The sequence below is a fragment of the Argentina silus genome (assembly GCF_951799395.1).
Source record: "Argentina silus genome assembly, chromosome: 12".
Taxonomy (NCBI): Eukaryota; Metazoa; Chordata; class Actinopteri; order Argentiniformes; family Argentinidae; genus Argentina; species Argentina silus.
Genome location: NC_139666.1, coordinates 10,647,487 through 10,668,206, shown reverse-complemented (window position 1 = coordinate 10,668,206; position 20,720 = coordinate 10,647,487). Strand labels below are relative to the sequence as shown.

The window sequence follows — 20,720 nt, the reverse complement described above, 5'->3', positions numbered from 1 at the left end:
TCTAAAGGTTGTGATCTCCTTGTGAACTGTGTTTGCCCCCACAGCACAGTGGCAAATCCATCCAGGCCTGGGCTAGCTGCTAACTGCTAACTATCTAATCCTATCTGTATTCTGCTCCAGTCTGGTATGGAGCTGCACTGCGTCAAATGGGAGAGCTGTAGCTTAAAGAGGAAACTGAGGGGGCATCAGAGTCCCAGTTATGGACAGGATGCTGCTTATGCTCATGTTTCTCTGTATGGTGAAGCACCACAGCCCATAAACAGAGTGTAACAAATAAATAAACTTTGCAAGGAGTGTTATAAGACTCTTTGTAAAGCATGAATTTGTTTATGAATGAATTATGAAACATCAATGTAGGCCTTCAAAAGGGTTAATTTATCTAAAGTGGGACCGAACTTTGTTTAGAAGATCCTACCATTTGAAATTGCAGATGCATTGATCAATCAAAAGATAATGCATCATGTTGTAATGAAATTAAGAGAAATATCATGGCAAAATGTGTATAACAGCGACATCTGCCTCTGAACATGTAGATACAGAATAATGGACTGTACCTGTTATCACACAGCACAGTAAAGATACTAGTAGTACTAGTACACATTAAGTAGCCATTAGTATCCAGAACATCATGTCTAAAGGAACAGTAATCTGATTTTAGATCCACAAATATCTGGTTTCATTGTGGGTTTTTGAGTAGCCTACAAGGCATTGCCCTTTTATAATATGTAATAAATATAAGATAAACCACATTAGACAGTTTAAATACTAGAACAAAAAGGCTCAGATTACAGACAAAACGTTCTAGTTCTAGGATTTTGCTGTAAGTAAGATTTGCTGTTGTGCCGTTGTAATTTAGAGTTAATGGCAGTTGAATGACATAATTGTTTCACTATACTTAGCATGGTTTAAATTCTAATCCACTAATAGAAAGAAGTTTTCCATTTAATATCAAACCAATCCCGCCAGATTGTACGCAACGCAACCTCAAACAAAATAGCCTACCAATTGTTTATCTTAAAAAACTGTTTAAAACGCAGCAGTGTGGAAGTGAATTTATTAAACGGATTATCTTTTTGCCACTGCCTACTGCCTACTGTAAACCACTACAAATCAAAACAGCAAGGTTAGTGTGTTGAGCGCAACCCATAAGAGTGTTGCACAGAGTACTGTACCTTACTGAAGTCCACAGCACTGTTCTCTCTGCTGACTTCACCTTTGCCCTCTAAGGGGTTGGGCAGATGAGACTGGGGGGAGATCGTCTGACCTGGATCACACAGACAGCAGAGGGAAAGGTCAATCAATGACCTTTTGACCCCTCTGGACAAGGTCAACTCAAAGGCTTCCCAATAGTGTAATAAAAGCCAATGATGATAAATCACAGTATCGCCGACGCCACACTGACAGCTCCTCACAAGGATGAGCTATCTAATACTACATCACCCACAAAGACCCAGGGGTGGACTGGACTGACTTTATCTGTGATTTATCAGACATTGGCAGAGTGCTGTTTTAGTGCACATCCCCAGAGAGAAGAGAGAACAAAAGCTTGAAGGTGGGTGGCTGGGTGGGTGGGTGGGTGGGTGGGCGATGGAGCATGGACGTCATGGATGGCCTTGGCGAGGGTGGATGAAGCATTGATCATTAGGGAGTTTAGCACTGTTCCTTCTCACAAGAGGACTGACTGATGCAAACACGAAATTAGGCCGAAACTGCCAAAAATAGAGCGTAAAGAAATTACATCTGAGGATTCATATTGAATTCATATATCAAGGGCACAGATAAATACTAATTTCCGTGTTTGATCCGTTCACAAGCGAAGCGAGTGTACACTATCAGTCACTAACAGTTGCATTAAAAACAAGGAGAAAATAGGAGAATTAAAGCATGCCTTGCAGAGTTTAATTTGTACTCCAAACTCCACATGGTGTCAACGAGAGGGCACTTGTGTATGAGCAATTTACTGTAGTAGCTGCGGCCCATGAAGAAACACCAAACTGACAACCCCTTTAGATGTAAATGCTAATGCTAGCAATGAGTAGGAGGGTGCCTCCGCTCCCACGGCAACAGAGTTGTTTATCAGTTATGCACTCTATGCTGCTTATTAATTTTATGGCTTTTGGAAAAGCTCTCTACTAGAATGAATGTCCAGGCGACACACCACTCAGAATTTAATTATAGAAGAGAATTGTTTACTAAAAGGGTTCTGGGTGTTCTTCATGTATCCAAATTGGCAAACATGTGGAATACTGGCAAAATTGCTTCCGAAACATAATTCCTGTAAAAGGTGATGGATATTCTCAATGAGGTACTGTATATTGTAATTTGTAGGGAACTACTGTATTCAATTATCAGTGAACACTATCGTACATTTGTATATGTTCTCATCCATACCTTATGTAAACTTAACATCCTAGCTACATTTTATGATAGCCTTATCACAAGTTTCCTTAATTAGGAAAACATATGTTAATCTCTGCTACAAGATCTTTCAACTCTATCTATGTTGATATGCCCAGTAACATCACTATCATCTCACTGTCCTCACTTATTCTGTTATTCACACTGTCTCACCTGGTGGGCTATCACTGACTCTCCACAAAGTCACCTGCATTACAAAGCATTCCTCTTTTGCCTAGCTGACATTGACATAAACATATTGTGAGATTACCACCTTCACAAGTTATGTTTTAGGAAGTGATAGCAGAGAAAGTCTGTCAAGGTTTAAGTTGCCTGGGTCCGGGTCATCCTCCTTGTCCACGGGCTGGATATCAGACATATCCACCTTGACGGGCTGGGGTCTGGGCGGCGGTGGTGGGACGAGAGGGGGGAGGGTGGTGGATGAGGTTGGGAGTGGAGAGGAGATGGAGACACACTGGGGGCAACAGAGTGGCCATGGGACGCAGGATGAGACCTGCCTGTCACTCCTAGACCCAGCTGCCATAAATGAGGCCCATAGGGAGGACTTAAGGGTAGAACAGAGAGATGGGCCGCCTGCCAGACACACACACACACACACACACACACACACACACACACACACACACACACACACACACACACACACACGCACACAGACACACACGCACACACACAAGCACACGCACACACACACACACTTGCACAAATACACACATACACACAAACACATAGGCACACACAAACAGACAGAGACACATACGTACACACATACACACACACACACACACACACACAAATATATATATAAACACACCCACACCCACCCACACACACACACACACACACACACACACACACACACACACACACAAACACACACACACACACACACAAGGAAACAAGAGAAGAGAGACACACTGAGACACTAAAAATAAGGTCAAACATGGACAATGTAATGTAGAATGAAAACGCCATCCGCACGGGATAACTGAGGCCATTATCACCTGAAAGGCGGGCAGCAGTATGGCTAGTCCCTGTGGATAAGATCAATTACACACCACAGGACACACACACTGTGTAAAGCACACACTGACTGCTCATCCTGCTTCAAGATGCATTCCCATTTGATTGCCGCTGTGACTTGCAGGACCATACAGGACACTCTCCACAGGCTGTGTGTTACTCACCGTTCTTGTCCACAGAGTTTGTGTCCCTTTTGCCCATGTCGGCGAAGGAGCGCACTATAGGGATGCGTTTGGCGAGCTTCTTCTGGTTCTGGTGGTGGTGCTGCTTGAGGAGGGCCTCGCGGATCCTCTTCCTCATCGTCTCCTCTATCGCCCCCTGCTGGTCCAACACCATGTCTGAGGAACCACAACACAGACAGGAAGTTAACACAGACTTGGACATGGTGTAATGCTATACATTCAGTTGTTCTATACTTGTGGAATAATAACACTGTAATATAACTATAATTACTCGAGTATTCTAGTCATTTACTCTATTTAATCTAGTAATTGCTTTGTAATTGCATTTGGCAGAAGTCCCTACTGTATAACACCAACAAAAACATTTATAGTCAAAGGGAGATAATGTACAATAATTGGACATTACCACCGTGTGCTTATGTGTACCACTGTGTGCTGTACCTGCAATCTCTTCCAGTGTGTTGGCCCTCATATCCAACAGCACTGTGCCGTTGATGATGCAACTGCGCAGCTCAAACAGGCTGTGTAAGGACAGCGTGGCTACGTAGGGCTTACTCCATCTCTCCCCTCCATCCTCCACGTCCTCCTCAAACTTCAGCCACCTGCACCAGAAACGCAGGAACACAGCCACAGTCACATCAGGCCAGGGGATTGATGTCAAACAGCTGGGTGTACAGATGTCACTAATAAAGCAAGCTTACACACACACACATACACACACACGCACACGAAAGCAATCATGCACAAATACACACACACACGTACGCACACACATGCTTGTGAGCACACGCACGCAGATACTTGCAGACACGCATGTGCAAACACACACACACACACACACACACACAGGAACACACACACACACACACACACACACACACACACACACACAGGAACACACAGGGACACCAAGGACAGGAGAGGGGAAATGTAAGCTGTGGTAGGGATTGACAATAAACAGTAAATAAACCAGGGTCAGTCAACATCTGTTGAGGGCTCGGCAGTCAACTGGGACAGTGGTGCCTCGTGGCGCAAAAAAAGTAGTTGAAAAGTCACAGTGGCTAGTTTCTCTCGTCTGTTTCCAATCGTTTCCCTCTAGATTTAGGCTGCCATGCGTTGCTCATCAGGCAGCTTTTATAATTTGGGCTTTTTTTAGCCCAACTCAGATGGTTACACAACTCTCCCTCTTTATGTAACTTTAACCCTTTCTTGTAACAGTCGCTCAAGGGCATTGGCACATCTATGATTTGCACAAACTGAGGTAAGGAATCATTTAAAGGTCTTCAGAGTATGATATTGTATGTGGAATGTCATCAATTGGCCTTATTGAAATGCAAACCTAAGAACTACAACATTGTTAAAAGAGAATGGAATCACCCAGGATGCGCTAATGATTGGAATCACCAATGCTTTACTCTAAATCAGCCCCAGGGCCCTATGGCCTAGCCACTGCTGGGAACCTGAAAGGATTGGAGAGTAATTGCATTATGCTAATTGCTCCACCTTAGAATTGTCACCATATTGCTTACATTGCCCTTCAGAGGTATTGATTGGAAAGAGGAAACATTTTGTCTTCTTGCAGCTCTATTCTCAGTTTGGATTTGAATTCAAACACACTTTTTTCTTTCAGATTGGTTTCACTTAGAAAGTACATTTTTTAAACATACTCCCTCTATTTCCGGGCTCTAAAAGTATTGAAAAAAAATAATTTCATGTCCAAATAAAGCACTCATGTTTTGTATTTGGTTGACAATCCTTTCCATGACCCCACCAGATGCTGAGTATATTATTTGGTGATGCTCTGCCAAGCCTGTACTGCAACTATTTTCAGTTGTTGTTTGTTTTGAGGTATTTTTGCCCCCCCTAACTCTAACACTTCAGCAAATGAAATGCATGTTCAATTGGATTTAAATCCGGAGATTGACTTGGCCACTCTAGAATTTTCCACTTGTTGGCCCTGAAAAACTCCGTAGTTGCTATGGCAGTATGTTTGGGGTCATTGTCTTACTGTATGATGAAGCGCCGTCCAATGAGATTGGAAGCACTTGCTCGTACTTCAGCAGACAAGCATGTTGTTTCTGTACACTTCAGAATACATTCTGCTGCTGCTGTCGGCAGTTACATCATCAATGAAGACAAGTGAGCCAGTTCCAGTGGCAGCCATACTGTACACGCCCAAGCCATAACACCCCCTCCACCATGTTTCACAGAATTGAAACATTTCAATTCTGAATGGTGAAACCAATCAGAAAAAAGGATACGTTGAATTAAAGCTGACACTCTCTACTTTAACCTCATAGTAATTGTTGGATTTCAAACTGTTGGATTTCCAAACTGTTGGGAGTATAGAGCTAAAAGAAGAACATGCTTCCTCTTTCCAATACTCATGGAAGACACGGTATACCTATCCTATCCTTTCAGATCTAGAATGGTAGGGGGTTAAGGGCCAATTTAGAAGCAAGCATACAAGCATTCAGTGATGAACCCTGATTAGCTGTGGCCTACCTAGCGGTTTCCCTCCACTCAGAGTCCTCGCCCTCTCGCAGGCAGATCTCGTCCAACTCTGTGAAGAGGTCATGGGGGATGTGCTCCTCGTCATCGTCCTCTGTGCCCAGGAGGAACTGCACTCTCTGGGACGGCGTGTCTAGAGCATGGGGTAAACAAGGTCAGCTGTTACTTCTCCATCAAAAAACAAGGGCATCCACATTACTGTTGTGTCCTGTATACTTCCAGATTAAGTGTGCCACATGCTCAGAGTGGTTTCATGTAATGTAGTGCAGCTAAAGTAATTGAAAGGAATTAACAAATACCAGATCAGACACAGACATAACACTGTAGTCACTGTAGGGCAGCCAGACTGTACTGTATGTGGATGCATTAAACAGTCTTTATTCATTAAAATAGAAATTGTACAGAATATTATTCATTATTCAAGACCAGTTGAAGGTCGACAGATAATGGCAACACTGAACAGAAAACATCTAGGGTCCCAAAGGTGAATTACCCAAACATACTTCTGCCCACCAGAGTGTGGTCTTACTGTACTTACTGTATGTGGGAGACTCTCTACCATCCTCCACTCCTGAATCCCGCTCCCTGCTCCTCCTCCTGTGTCTGTGTCCGTGGTGCCGATGTCTTCTATGGCTCTTCCTGCCCATGGGGACATGCACCCCTATGTAGAGTGTCCTATGGCCTGGGGACACCCAGCACATGTGGAAGATATTTCGTTATGTCATTCATTTATTTGGCAGTGATCATGCACAGCGTGTTGCTTCATAGCTTATCTGCATCAATGGTCATTGACAGAGAGGTAGAGAGATGTATTGAGAGAGGTCAAAGCTGTCTTTTCATTCAATTACACTATTACAGTACATACAATAAGCACGTCTGCGCTTTTTGGAATACCAGGTCAATACCAGATGGACAATAGGTTACTATAATCTGGATTTCAGGATTTCACGTGTAATTCATTTTAAGTGGGTACCTAGCGCACTTCTCTTTGGCAGTAATTTAATAACATGTGTGCAATCCTTTTACTGATATCAACATCCTATCAGTTTATAAATAATGTTCTAGGGATGGTTTTAGCCTCAAACATCTGCCACAAGAGGAACATGCAGGCCTACTCTCCTTTATAATCCCCTAGGGCATCTGGCAGAGTTTGAAAAAAAGAGAAAGTCAAAATATTGACCAATTTCTAGAGCATCAGAATATTTCTGTTAAACTGTGTTACATAAATGGCTGTCCGCATAATCTGTTTATGGTTGAAACAGATTGTGTACAATAAAATTGTAATATCTATGACGTCAATATCAACAAACACACTATTTAATCAAGAGAAATTCATTGCAAAATGATCTAGCATTTAGCATGTGTGCATAAATATTCTATTAATTTGATATATTGATGAGTGATTAGTGATTCACCTGGTCTTATCCACAAACACCCTATCAAGCCAGTGATCAGTCTTCAGACTCAGGACACAGAGGAGGGAGACGGTGAGGCATCTTTCTGGGATCTACAGCACAGGGTAGACACTTTCTCACTGTCAGTGAGTGCTGCTGTGGCAGTGTGAGTGTAATCCACAATGACTCAAACCTGCTTTCGCCTCAGGGACAAAACACTGCTCAGTGACTTCTGCTCTGGGCCTCTGGCTACAGGCAGGCAGATATCTATGTTTCTAGCTAAAGCACCAGCCTCTGCTGCTGTTCAATCCTATTCCCACAACCACCAGGATATCTTGACTAATCACTGCTGCACTTCATGCAAGTACGTTATAGTAATGTCAGCACTCTGAAAAATGCAAAGCTTGAAATGGAGATAACATGACTATGTAACATCCTTAAAAGCTCAGCATAAATTAATAATTCTGTGACCGTTTATCACTGGGGCAGTGTGTGTGTGTGTGTGTGTGTGTGTGTGTGTGTGTGTGTGTGTGTGCGTGCGTGCGTGCGTGCGTGCGTGCATGCAGATACTGTGATTCAGACCTGTCACGAGTCATTCACCCTGGGAGAGAGAGCCAAGTGACATCACACGGAAGAGTCCTAAGCACTCACTGTTGGCATGGGCTTAAACATCGTCACAACACGCAGCTCTGACAGAGTCACCAGCCACTGTGCATTAAAGCAACTTAAAAACCAGGTTTTTTTTTGGGCTCAGGGTTTTATCAGTGCTAACAAGGATAGCCTTTGCAAACACAAAATTAGAAATGCCCAATCTCTAGTTCACCCAAATAATGTGTATCTCTCAAGGCATTTTGTTATCATGGCACAAGGTGTGTTTAATCTAAACATACAGTATCATAACATATCATTTTAGAAATGTCAGTGTCTACAGTACTGTCACTAAATGAATCATACTTACTATTCTTTGGAATACTATATGGTGAGAACCACACGACTGGCCAATAATTCTCTCAGCCTGCTCATTTGTGAAGGGAGAACAGACAGAGGTAGTTATGCGGCTCCCTAGGTCTATCCTCCAGTGTTTCACAGCGCAGGCACTAAAATAGGGTATTTCTAGCGATGTCACGCCTGGCCAACCAATCAGAGTGTCTTCTTCTCTCCTCATGAAGAGCACTGCAGCTCGAGCTGCTCTCCTGCCACCGCCTGCTCTGCTCATGCCTCATGGGAGATGATAAAAACAACCTGTCAGAGAGAGACTCTCCAAGGACTGTGTGGGTGGACTATAGTGTGTTTCTCCACCCACTCTGGTTCATGCTTTAAGGCATTTGAAGGTATTTTCAAACGCTTATAACTTGTTTTATTTTCGTTTGTATTTTCCAATTAGGCCCAATGACATCATCGGGGGGTCATTTTCTCAGGACCTTTTCTTAGTTTCTTTTTGACTGCAGAACATAGAAAATGTTTTCAAATATGGTATATGGTAAATATGGTATGGTGCAGGAGATAATGGATATGATGTTAAACAATAGTGAAGTGCCCCTTTATCAATGTCTAGGTACCTTCGAGTTCCTCCTTCCCAAAGTTGGTATTCAGCATGGAGCGGGTTCCTCCCCTGTCCACCACGGCCTCTTCATCATTCCTCTGTGGAGACACAGATCAGTCAGGACCTCTGCACTGCACCCATTGGTGAAGAATATGTCAACAGAATTTGCCTGCCTTTGATAGGCTATGAGTCCATCCTGTCTGTCCTTCAACAGTTTGCAAAAAGGTTGATGTGCCTTTGGGTTACTGTATATCACTTTAAAAGCGTCATCTAATCTACTAAATACTCTCTCCCTCTCCCAGTATGGGATGTACAGTAGACACAGACTAAGCATTTTAATACGAGCTGACCTCTGAGTCTTCCCTCAGTAAGCTCATCTTGAATGAACTTATTCAGACAGTTTCCATGGCAACTAATATAAAGTCCTGTCATATTTGTGAGGAAATGTTCACAAATATGCAAAAAGCTTTGCTGAAAAGGCCTCTGATATGAACCTATCAAAAAGCGTGATCATGCCTTGCTAGAGTAGAGTAAAGCCTTGTGCTTTTCTTGGTGGCGATACAGTTACTGTGACTTAAAGGCCACAAAGTCATTATGCAGTCATTATCCACCCCAGGGGAATATCACTGCTGTGAAAACGATGTCATTACACCCAGGGGTCTCGTTAAGCCTGGTTACTCTGAGATGAGTCATCCTGTAATTTACCACAACTGAATACAGTCTGAAGGCTGTTGTAACTGAGCTGCATGCACATGGTACTGTAGCCAGGTGGCCTAGGTATTCAATGGCTCTGCTCAAACAATCATTTACTAAAGAATCAACAAAAAAACACTCCAGGTATTTCCATCACAATTACATGACCATGACTGATGATATAGTGAAGTAAAAAAAAGAAAAAGTTACAAACTTTACTGTACATTCATTACCCACAAATTCCACATACATATGTCACGATTACAAACAACTAATTACTGTAAAGGTAATCTGGTTGGGTCTTACTGTCTTAATTGCAGGAGTAGCAAAAAAACATACAAATTAATTGTTTATACTGTATAACGTGAAAACGGTGGAACAAAACAGAACATCTGCAGAAGGGATAGATTAGCTGCAGAAGGGATAGATTAACATCTGCAGAAGGGATAGATTAGCTAGGACATTAGTGAGGATGTTGAGCTCAGAAAACGTACTTAACGCTAACAGACAGCAGGAAGACAGCAGGATTGCGTGGATAGGGATGAGGAGGAGGATGAGGGAGGGAGTGTGAGGAGGGCAGGCATGAGGAGGATGATGAGGGGGAGAGAGTGTGACGAGGGCAGATGTTGCAGTTTAAGGGTTGAAGAGCATGACAGGATGTTTTCTACAGTCATTTAAAGGGATTCAACCCTTTAAACCCCTTAGAATTACTTGATCTGAACAGCCCTTGTGCGGGACAGATGTCTGATCAATGAAGCTTAAAAATCCTCTTTTCACAAACCATGACACTGACTGCAGGATGTTGAAAAGTATGATTTATTAGCATTATTGTCATAGTCATAGTATTTCGATACATACAAAATACATAGACAATGTTGCTAGAAAATCATGTTTGATCAGTTCCCATGAAGAGCAGAGAGGAGCAGAAAACCCCCACAACATAGCAGCATCCCAATCAGTAGCGGACTGGCCATCTGGAATCACTGGGAGAAATCCCGGTGGGCCGGTCGATCTGTGGGCTGCGGGCTGGTGGATGGGCCAGTCGATCTGTGCGCTGCGGGGCCGGTGAGCCCACTACTCCCAAAACCCCCCCGCTCCCCTCCGCCCCGTCGTTTTGTTGTCCCAATCCATCCCTGCTCTGACTCCGAATTCAGTGAAACCCAAAACTCACAGTCACGCTGTGCTGCTTAGTGTTAACTCAAGCACTTCAGCTTCACTAGGCAAATGCTGCTTGGTTAGCCAGCAGGCAGCTCCACCACTACAATACCAGTACCAAGCTCTGCTCAAGCATCCGCAGACCCATTGTTTACATGTCTTATTAAGTGGGCTCCAGTCCCTTAGCTACAATGCTAATGAGCGCACGCATGTGGCAGCAGGGAGGTCATGTGACCACATCTCCCGGGAGAGGTGTGTGTGTGTGTGTGTGTGTGTGTGTGTGTGTGTGTGTGTGTGTGTGTGTGTGTGTGTGTGTGTGCGTGCATGCGTGCTTGTGTGTGTGTGTGTGTATGTGTGTGTGTGTGTGTGTGTGTGTGCATGCGTGCTTGTGTGTGTGTGTGTGTGTGTGCGTGCATGCGTGCTTGTGTGTGTGTGTGTGTGTGTGAGTGTGTGTGTGTGAGTGTGTGTGTGTGTATGTGTGTGTGTGTGTGTGTGTGTGTGTGTGTGTGTATGTGTGCATGTAGCCTTGTGTGTAGGCTACTGTAGCACTGCAGGCAGGAGTGTGCACGTCAGCAGCCCACTCAGTGACGTCTGCGGGAGGCTCACTGGCAGTCTCAAGGGCACCTTGGAGGAGGGAGCAGAGCAGAGGAGAGGAGAGGAGAGGAGAGGAGAGGAGAGGAGAGGAGAGGAGAGGAGAGCGGCACACACACACACACACACACACACACACACACACACACACATACAAACACGTACGAGCACACACACACACACACAAGCAGCAGAGCAGCATGGCTCGATGAAGATGTATCTCCTCTAATGGCCACCATCTACAGGGAGGTTGTGGTTGCAGCCTGCAGCAGGTGAACTGCGGGGGGGCTCAGCTAGAGCACTTTAGTGCTACAGCTCTCTAAAAAGGGTCTTTGGATTTGGGGATTTTGTCAAATCCCTCTTAGCGAGCCTATGCTGTCTAGTGTCTGACTGGTGTATCATTAAAACACTGCAGGCATTACTTTAAGTGTAGCATTGTACACATAAAGGTCCAGTATGTAACATTCAAACTTTCGAAAAGCTTCCTAATGGTTGTAATGTCTATGTTTAATCGGTTGTGATTGAAAGAAATATTTCATTTACGAAAAAAAACGCTTTCCAAATGGAGTGTCCTGCCTGACAGTCAGTTTGCATATAAACATGTTGTTACTGCCTGGGGTACCCACCGATTTTCACCTTTCTGTCTCTGGTGGCTGCCTCTTTGAATCATGTGCGCATGCAGAAAAACAACAGCTAATGTCCGACACTGCAAGTCCATTTCAGAGCTTGTATTATCATTAGGGAGGATGTTGTTGTTTGGAACTTTGAACTGAATTTTGCCACGATGGTGACAAATGTACGCCCTGCTCCTTTAAATCAATCTCAGCAATATTCTCAAGATCCATAACAAATGCAGTATTTTGCCCATATTGATAACAGCCCACCCACATGCAAAGCGATCACATACATACACTGTAACTGTGGGCCTCATTCTAAATAATAGCATTATCATGTCCTAAAAAATGAATGGAATTTAATCTGCCTGAAATATAATCCATTTATGGTCCCTCCCCTCCTGACAATAGAACCACTGTAATGACACACTCCTCCAAATTACAATGTACACATGCAGATACATGATACACATAGACCCTCTCTGCGATGGACTTAACATGTCACATATTACTAAGATATTATGGGGGAGGAATTGTGAAATAGTGTGCTGGATAGTTATTTCAAGTCTAAGTCATTCTTCACTTTTCTATGTGTCAAGACCGAGAAGAGGGAACTGTGAGTGACCCAGAAAACTGTCCTCTCCCTAACCACTGAAGTCCGAGGAAATCCAAAAGAGTTCACTGGAGGACAAATAGCAATGACATGATTATTGAAAAGGTATTTCCAATAGGTTCAGGTTTTACCCTGGCAGAATGAGCAGTCAAACAACAGTGTGTGTGTGTGTGTATGTGTGTGTGTGTGTGTGTGTGTGTGTGTGTGTGTGTGTGTGTGTGTGTGTGTGTGTGTGTGTGTGTTTGTGCATTCATGCTCAGCATCAATTATGGATTGGTCTCACAACTATGTACATACTGTACTGTAGAAGCACCATCACTGCACTAAAGCTGCCATAAATCAATAAGCATGTCTGAGCTTGCAATAATGTGATAGATAAAAATGGCACACCCTGAATCCAATCAATAAACATATCGGATTCCATGTCACTATTCCGACTGCCAGCATAGACAGGAAGGGTTCAATATAGTACATGACATACTTAGCTTCTCTGTTACAGTACCATCATAGAACATCTTCCTGTGGGTAGTTCAGGGTAGTAACACTGTTACCAGACTGTATATCCTTCAAAACATTGACTATATTCTTCGAAATATTCCTAAAGATTGACAGTCATTGTGATTGGTAAACATGCTACAAAGCCCCTTGTTCGTGACACAGCAAACTCTGGACAGCTGTTGCCAAAGTTTAGCACACAGATTATCAAATAGTGAAAATGCTGCTTTTATTTTCATGTCATCCACTAAAACGGTCAGTCACTGACAGATGAAATCTACTTATTGTACAACCTAAAATAGTTTTGAGGACTAAAAGCTTGTAAAACATAAGCCAAATAGAGTGGGCTGGCTGGAGTGGGGAAGAATGGAGTTTTGGAGACACTACTGCTAAACACTTTTCAGAACCATGACCAACCACAAACAATGTAGATAGATAGATAGATAGATAGGTAGATAGATAGATAGATAGGTAGAGACAGAGATAGATAGATAGATAGATAGATAGATAGATAGATAGACAGACAGACAGACAGACAGACAGACAGACAGACAGACAGACAGACAGACAGACAGACAGACAGACAGACAGACAGACAGACAGACAGCTAGGTAGGTAGGTAGGTAGGTAGGTAGATAGATAGATAGATAGATAGATAGATAGATAGATAGATAGATAGATAGATAGATAGATAGATAGATAGATAGATAGATAGATAGATAGGTACTTTATTGATGCCCGAGTTATAAGGCGTTACAGCAGCTCACATCACAAACAACAAAAGTAATAATAGAATAAAAATAAAATAAGACATCTGAAACATTGACACTCAACGTTGTACTCAAAAAGAGGATGACAAAACAAGGAAAAACAAGAATAATTGAAAGGATTGGTTAACCCAATCTATGCAAGTTTAAATGTATCAATGATGTAACATTGTGCAGATGTAGAAAAATATTTCTGCCAATGGCCTGGACTTGAAACTCATCAAGACTGCAATGGCAGTCTATGTAGAGCTAACATCTGGGACTGGCCGAATTAGGGCACACAATACAGTACGTAATGGATGGAGCCAGCTCTGCCATAAGACCTGCCACTCCCTCCACACACAATCAGAGATGTATCCAAAAAATAAGATCTATGTCTATGAGTCAACATGAGTGCGATGATTCATTCATTCTGTTTCCGACAAACACTTCAGCTTGAGTCTAAAGTTTGGCGCACTTTTCTTGAACACCATAGATCATTTCAATGCTGAAGGACACTGTCTGTCTGTCTGTCTGTCTGTCTGTCTGTCTGTCTGTCTGTCTGTCAGTCTGTCCGTCTGTCCATCTGTCCGTCTGTCCGTCTGTCTGTCTGTCCCCGGCTATAGTTCTACATGGGTCAGTGAGGTTCAGCCCCGGGCCATGATGATGATGATAATCTGGTGCTAATACACTGGAGAGGGATCAAAGTGTGTGCTAGGATTAAACTATACACTGCACATATTTGTTTTAGCGATACATGATGGCTACATTAGCCGACAATAAAAAGCTGCTTTATTCCCATTTCGGTTGTTTACTTCCCAGAAGTACAATAATGCTAGTTATGTTATATCATTCTTCACCATATGTGCGGTATAGAAGGCCTACATTATGTATGTGTTATTTTGCATCTTGTGAGCTGGTGTAGAGTAAAACTGATTTAGGCTTCTTTTTCACTTCTCCCCAAGCAATATCTGGTGACCCACTTTCCCTTGCTAGAGCACCTCTCCCACGGATGAGTGGCAAACCAGGTAGGCTACAACATTCAATATTAATGATGAAAGTGACATGGCACATATGAATGAAGGTCAAAATTACTGACTAGCTAATTCCCATTGGCTACAAATAGATAAAGATGGCAGAAAATCAACACAATACAACATCCTAACTCTTGGCCTTACTCTGGCTGGTAAGGAACTGAGCACTCAAAGTCAAAATCACCTACAGGCCTAGGGGATTAATGGGGGCAACCAAAGTGATTTAATTGGATGAGGCAGACATTTTGGGGCCTGATCCCTGCAGATGCCAATGGTCACTCAGGCAGCATCAGCACCAGCACTATCATGACAACACGGGAGCTCAGAGCTTAGTATATAGCACAGGGTAGCCTACATAGCACAGAGAGCAGACTACAGACCTGTCCTCCACTTTTTCCCCAAAACAAAGTTTGTGCGTACCTAAGACATACAAGAGCATATGGAAAGACACTCTAGCCAGGTTCTGTGTTACTGTATAAACCCCCTAAGCAGCTTTCAATGGTGCATAATTAATATGTCTGCATTCATCTCCTCTGTGGTATCAGTGGAATCAATGGCTGACATCAGCAGGACATGCAGGCTCTCTCTGTCCCATCTCAGGGCTGCTCTCCTCTCCTCTCCTCTCCTCTCCTCTCCTCTCCTCTCCTCTCTTCTCCGCTCCTCTATCTCTCTGCTATCTCATCAGACCTTTCACAGGTATACTGCGTGCTCAAAAACAATGTCCACTCTGCTGTTAATCTGTAGAGTTCAAGCGGTAGCATTGTCCTCTAAGCATATTATCACAGTGCACTTAGCAGTACTGCAGGATAGGGTACAGCTGTTTTGTCATTCAGATGGACCTCCATAAATCCAACAGATCACCATAACAACAAACCCATAAGAACACTCCAAACAAACAATCACTTCACCTTGGGGATGAGAAGAAATCTGTCAACGAATGAACCTCCCCAAGCACAGAGCAGAGAGCCCTACCTGAGAGCTGAAGCGACAGTGCGGGTCCAAGCCTCCAGAATGCATGACCTCTCCTCTCCTTAGGTTTCCTCTGTTAGTGTACTGAGTGAGTTAGGCTGCTGCACGAGGAGGCTGCGCTCCCATGAACCTGTGTACGGTGCCTCTGTGGGGACACACACAGGCACTCTGCGGAGCAGTCAGTCTACCGTCTCACCACACTACCAGAAGCTCTGTTGATTCTCCCTCTGTTGATTCACGCAAGCGGAATACTTTTGGCAACTGAGCATCCCCTCGTCCGCCAATCCCGCATGAGATTACAGCGGTGACATCACTGCTGCTGTCCAGCCTCTCTTCTAAGAGGCAGAGATAATGCTAAGCCACTGTGTTTCCTCCTCTTTTGTATGGCTTTTCTGACTAAAGCCCCTGTGTAGCAGCTTGCCATCGCTGCAGCACTGTATAGTTTAGGGTAGTGCAGCAGCTCAATGCACCTCCCCTGGGGCACTCTGGGAATGTTTCCAGTATCTGCAGTTTGACCTGTCAGATCAGCCCTCTCTAGCCTGACTTTGCTCTCTGCAGACTAGAGCTTAGGTAAACTGATACTATGGGGCAATAACAACACAATATGTCCATATGCAGCCTTGCATTAATGCATATTCTATCATTGCTAATCGGAAATGTCTGATAGGGAACGCAATGAATAAAATCATGACAACATAAAAAAAATATTTTTTAAAAGAAAGCCGACTTACCACACTTCTGCGTCCAGGAGTTGCCATCTGAAAAGTCAATAGTATTGTCAAACACATGTTAGAAGTCTTCACATTAGTATTTATGGTAGTGTAATACAGTCTTGCTGGTCCCAGATCTGTATGTGGTTAAATCATGCATGGTGTGGGACAGTCATACTAGTTGACTGAACTGAGCACAGGACTACAGTCCCACATACAGTAATGTAGTCACACACAACCTTGAAAATGCTCTGTCATTATCAACATTCTTAAAGCAAGTAGTTGTAAGTTTCACACTTTATATTCATTTGCTGTTATGCTATGGAGTGGCACAGTAATTACTCTAGTAACAACATTGCATTACAAGTTGTTAGCCTACATAGCAATGGAGTTGAGAGGTTTTTGTTATCAAACATGTGGATATAAGATTACATTGACACTTGAACAGGGAATAACCATGAAGCCAACAGAATAAAGCATGTATTCATCTGTATTTAATGTAGAGTGGCTTCGGGACGTATTCAGTCTTTTTCCACATTTTGTTGTGTTATAGACTCAATTTAAAATGTCCATCAATCCACACACAATATCCCATAATGACAAAGTGAAAACATGTTTTTAGAAATGTATTAACATTTAAATACAGAAATACCTAATTTACATAAGTATTCAGACCCTTTGCATATGACACTCTTAAAATGAGCTCAAATGTCGTCAGTATGTTGAAATGAGTCCATCTTAATGTAAGGATAATAGTTCATGTGATTTTGGAATTAATATTAATATCTTTATAGGGTCTCTGATTTGCATAGGAATCAATTACACTGTGTGGATCAGGTTGTCATTACAAACTGAGCAAATGGAGAGGAACAAAACTTGTCAGGAATGTGACTCTGAGGCCTGGGGGGAGACTTAAATGGCGGAGAGGAAAAAGCACAGTCAATGGGACAACATCATCCCAGTCACTCTACAAAATTGGTCTATAACCAAGTGGCTACAAAGAATCCCTTAATGGAAAATAATCTATCTCACATTCATAATTGTGTTTGCAACAATTAATTCAAGTGATACAGCAAAGAAAGTGGCTGGAAAAGTGTTTATTTGGTTTTACTACAAAGCATTAAGTTTAGTGCAAATCCAGCAAATGCAATGCAGTTTCCGCACCATCTCTCGCGTGAAGAATAGTGGTAGCTGCATCATGTTATGGGTATGTTTGTCACTGGCAGGGACTGGGGAGTTTGTCAGGATCAAGAAAAAATTATGAAATTTGCTGACTTGGTAGTGACATCCTAATCCACACAGTGTGTAATTGATTCCTATGCAAACCAGAGGCTATACAAACAAAAGATATTCATTCCGAAATCACATGAACTATTATCCTTACACTCAGAGGGACTCAATTGAACTTGTTGAGAGACTTGTTAAAGACATGTTTTTCGCTTTGTCATTATGGGGTATTGTGTGAGGATTGGCAAAAATAAATAAATGTAATCACTTTTAAATTGAGTCTATAACAAAAAGTGAAGGGGTCTGAATACTTTCCGAAGCCACTGTATATTCTAACACTGTAAATAGGATTGTCTTTCATCACAGGAACATATAAACAAGTCACATGCTCCTGCATGGTGATCAAGTACTGCTGATCAAGTGTGAGGACTGAGCATATCAAATCGCATTTGCTCAGAAATACATTAACAAACACAGAGAACAGACACAAGCGTAAAGTGCTGTAGGCAGAGATTAGTCATCATGTCCCATTGCTCTCAGCAACGGTCTGATGCAACACAGTCACTCATATTAGGTGGGTGTGTGGGTGTAACAGTGTGGCAACAGACTACAGTCGTGCAGCCCCAGTCAGTCAACTGGGGGACAAAGGATTTCATATTTTGAAGTTTGTTTGTTTTTTGTTTTTTGAGGGGAGGCAGTCCTACTCTTAAATATTTTTTTTAATTTTGATTGGATTGAGATAGTGAAGAGTGACAGGAAAATAAGGAGCAGAGGGTATGTCAGCAGGGCATGGGGGTTTGTACTGTACTGTACAACAAGCTGCATTTCCACCAAGATTAAATGGGATGACGAAAACAAATCTTTTTTTCGGGTGACGGGAAGTGCTTGATAACGCAAATAAAAATGACTATTTTTAATTTAATCTGGACTAGTTTACTAAATATGTATGCATCTTTTCTTCCACAAGCACTTGAAAAGATGCTAAATTGAGGATAGGCCACAGACTGGTTTGAATGAAGGATTCACCCCAATGCACCCTGAACCAAAAGGTTCTGTCAAGTGCTTGCTAAAACGTCATTCCCAGACAATTACTGAATGCGGTATACTGCAGGAAATGCCTATTTCAAATTTAATTCGGATTAGTTTACAAAATACTCATACATCCTTTCCACAAGCACTAAATTGAGGATAGGATGTCGTTGAAAGCAGCACTCACCCCCAATACATCCTGCTAAAATAACAGACTACGTTCTGGGAAGTACTGGTTCTAATCTCATCCCTAGACATTCACCACGGGACATTACCGGCATGGCTACAGACAAGCTCAGATTTGGCCTAATGGGCATGAGAATAGGAAAGATTAGGTTGCCTCCCATCACCTCCTTGTCTGTATCAGAATGTGTTCTGTAAATAGGACAACTTGTTCACTCATAACTGTGCTCAGTTGTTGGATGAGCCTCACTGATCTGTAGCAGAGCATTTACTGATATTAGGAATCCCTGAAGTATGAACAGGATCCAGCTAAACCTCTATTGACCAGGTTTAGGATTTCATACTGTACATCACATTCCATCTATGCTTCTTTCTATGGATTTCACTGTAACATAATGTATAATCTATTGCCCATTGGTTAATATAATCTAATGGGAACATCGGGTTTTACTCTGGTTTTACCAAATTAATATGAAATGGCATCTGCCACATCTGAACCACTTAATGTAATGCAACTCTAGTTAGGAAATTAACCACATGTGTATTGTACTGAACCACAGAAAATGTATTTGTGAATGTCAGTTCCTTCATTTAAACTCAACTTGACTAAATGTACCTTCTTTATTTATTTATTCTTTTATTTATTTATTTTACATTACTTCAATGTGTCTACTCTACTCTACTCTACTCTACTCTACTCTATGGTAGATGACAGACCAATAGTTGTGTGCTGCCTGTATAGAGGAAAGGAGCACTATACAGCAGTAGCAGCAACAATAACTTCATAAAAAGGCTACAAATTTCACTGACATTTCAATCAAGGCTTACAGAATACAGTGTCTGTACTACTCAACTACTGAACAGCTATCAACCACAAAAATCAATAACACTAACAACCTGTTTCCCCCAGATGTTGCATCAAGTTGACCTAAATTACATTTCTCATGGAAATACAAAAACACTTTTGTGCATAGGTAGGTAAAAACGTCTGATGTGTAGAAAGTGTATATGATGCCCTATCTATACGTAACTGCAGGTGGTTGATGTGTTGGAGATGTGTTGATACTCTCTAGACCAGGCTAACGGGTTTCCTCTGATTTCAACCATATTCATATAGCTCAGTATCGTGGTCATATGACGATGGTAATACATTTGACATAGTAATGGTGAACATGCCTAAATCACTATAGCCTTCAGTTCATTGTCAACTTCTTTTATAACGACACACGATGGGATACTGTGGATGTGCGCCACAACGAAGAAAACGTCCACTGAATCAGAACTGGTCAATGGAAGAGAGTGGGGCTCCTTACCGTTGGCAGCAGCGGCTCCATCTGTGCACCTTGGTCCTTGATGTCCATCTTCTGTTTCCTGAACTGTAATACCCCGTGTATGGAACTCTTTTACTGAACGTTTTAATATTCCTGTCAGGTCTTATATTGCGGTACAAAAAAAACAAAACACGAACTGACACGGTATGGTCACATGTTAAGTAGTCGTCGCAGAGCATTACCAGTTATCATTATTCCTCATAGGGGCGCAGCAAACCACTAGCAACCTTGTTTCGTGACGCGGCAGAATAAATCGTGA

General features: G+C 42.5%; 1 protein-coding gene across 1 annotated transcript in view; it reads right to left on the bottom strand.

Moving 5' to 3' along the window:
* slc4a10b (solute carrier family 4 member 10b) overlaps positions 1–20,491 on the bottom strand; it is a gene marked incomplete at its 5' end in the record, with an annotated part of 31,041 nt that extends 10,550 nt beyond the window's left edge. The window contains 8 exons of the mRNA XM_083682136.1: positions 1,173–1,264; positions 3,606–3,779; positions 4,065–4,225; positions 6,129–6,267; positions 6,673–6,816; positions 9,088–9,169; positions 16,713–16,739; positions 20,444–20,491. Coding sequence (XP_083538262.1) covers positions 1,173–1,264; positions 3,606–3,779; positions 4,065–4,225; positions 6,129–6,267; positions 6,673–6,816; positions 9,088–9,169; positions 16,713–16,739; positions 20,444–20,491 — 867 coding nt within the window. The remainder of the gene's footprint in view (positions 1–1,172; positions 1,265–3,605; positions 3,780–4,064; positions 4,226–6,128; positions 6,268–6,672; positions 6,817–9,087; positions 9,170–16,712; positions 16,740–20,443) is intronic.
* Positions 20,492–20,720: the final 229 nt, after the last annotated feature.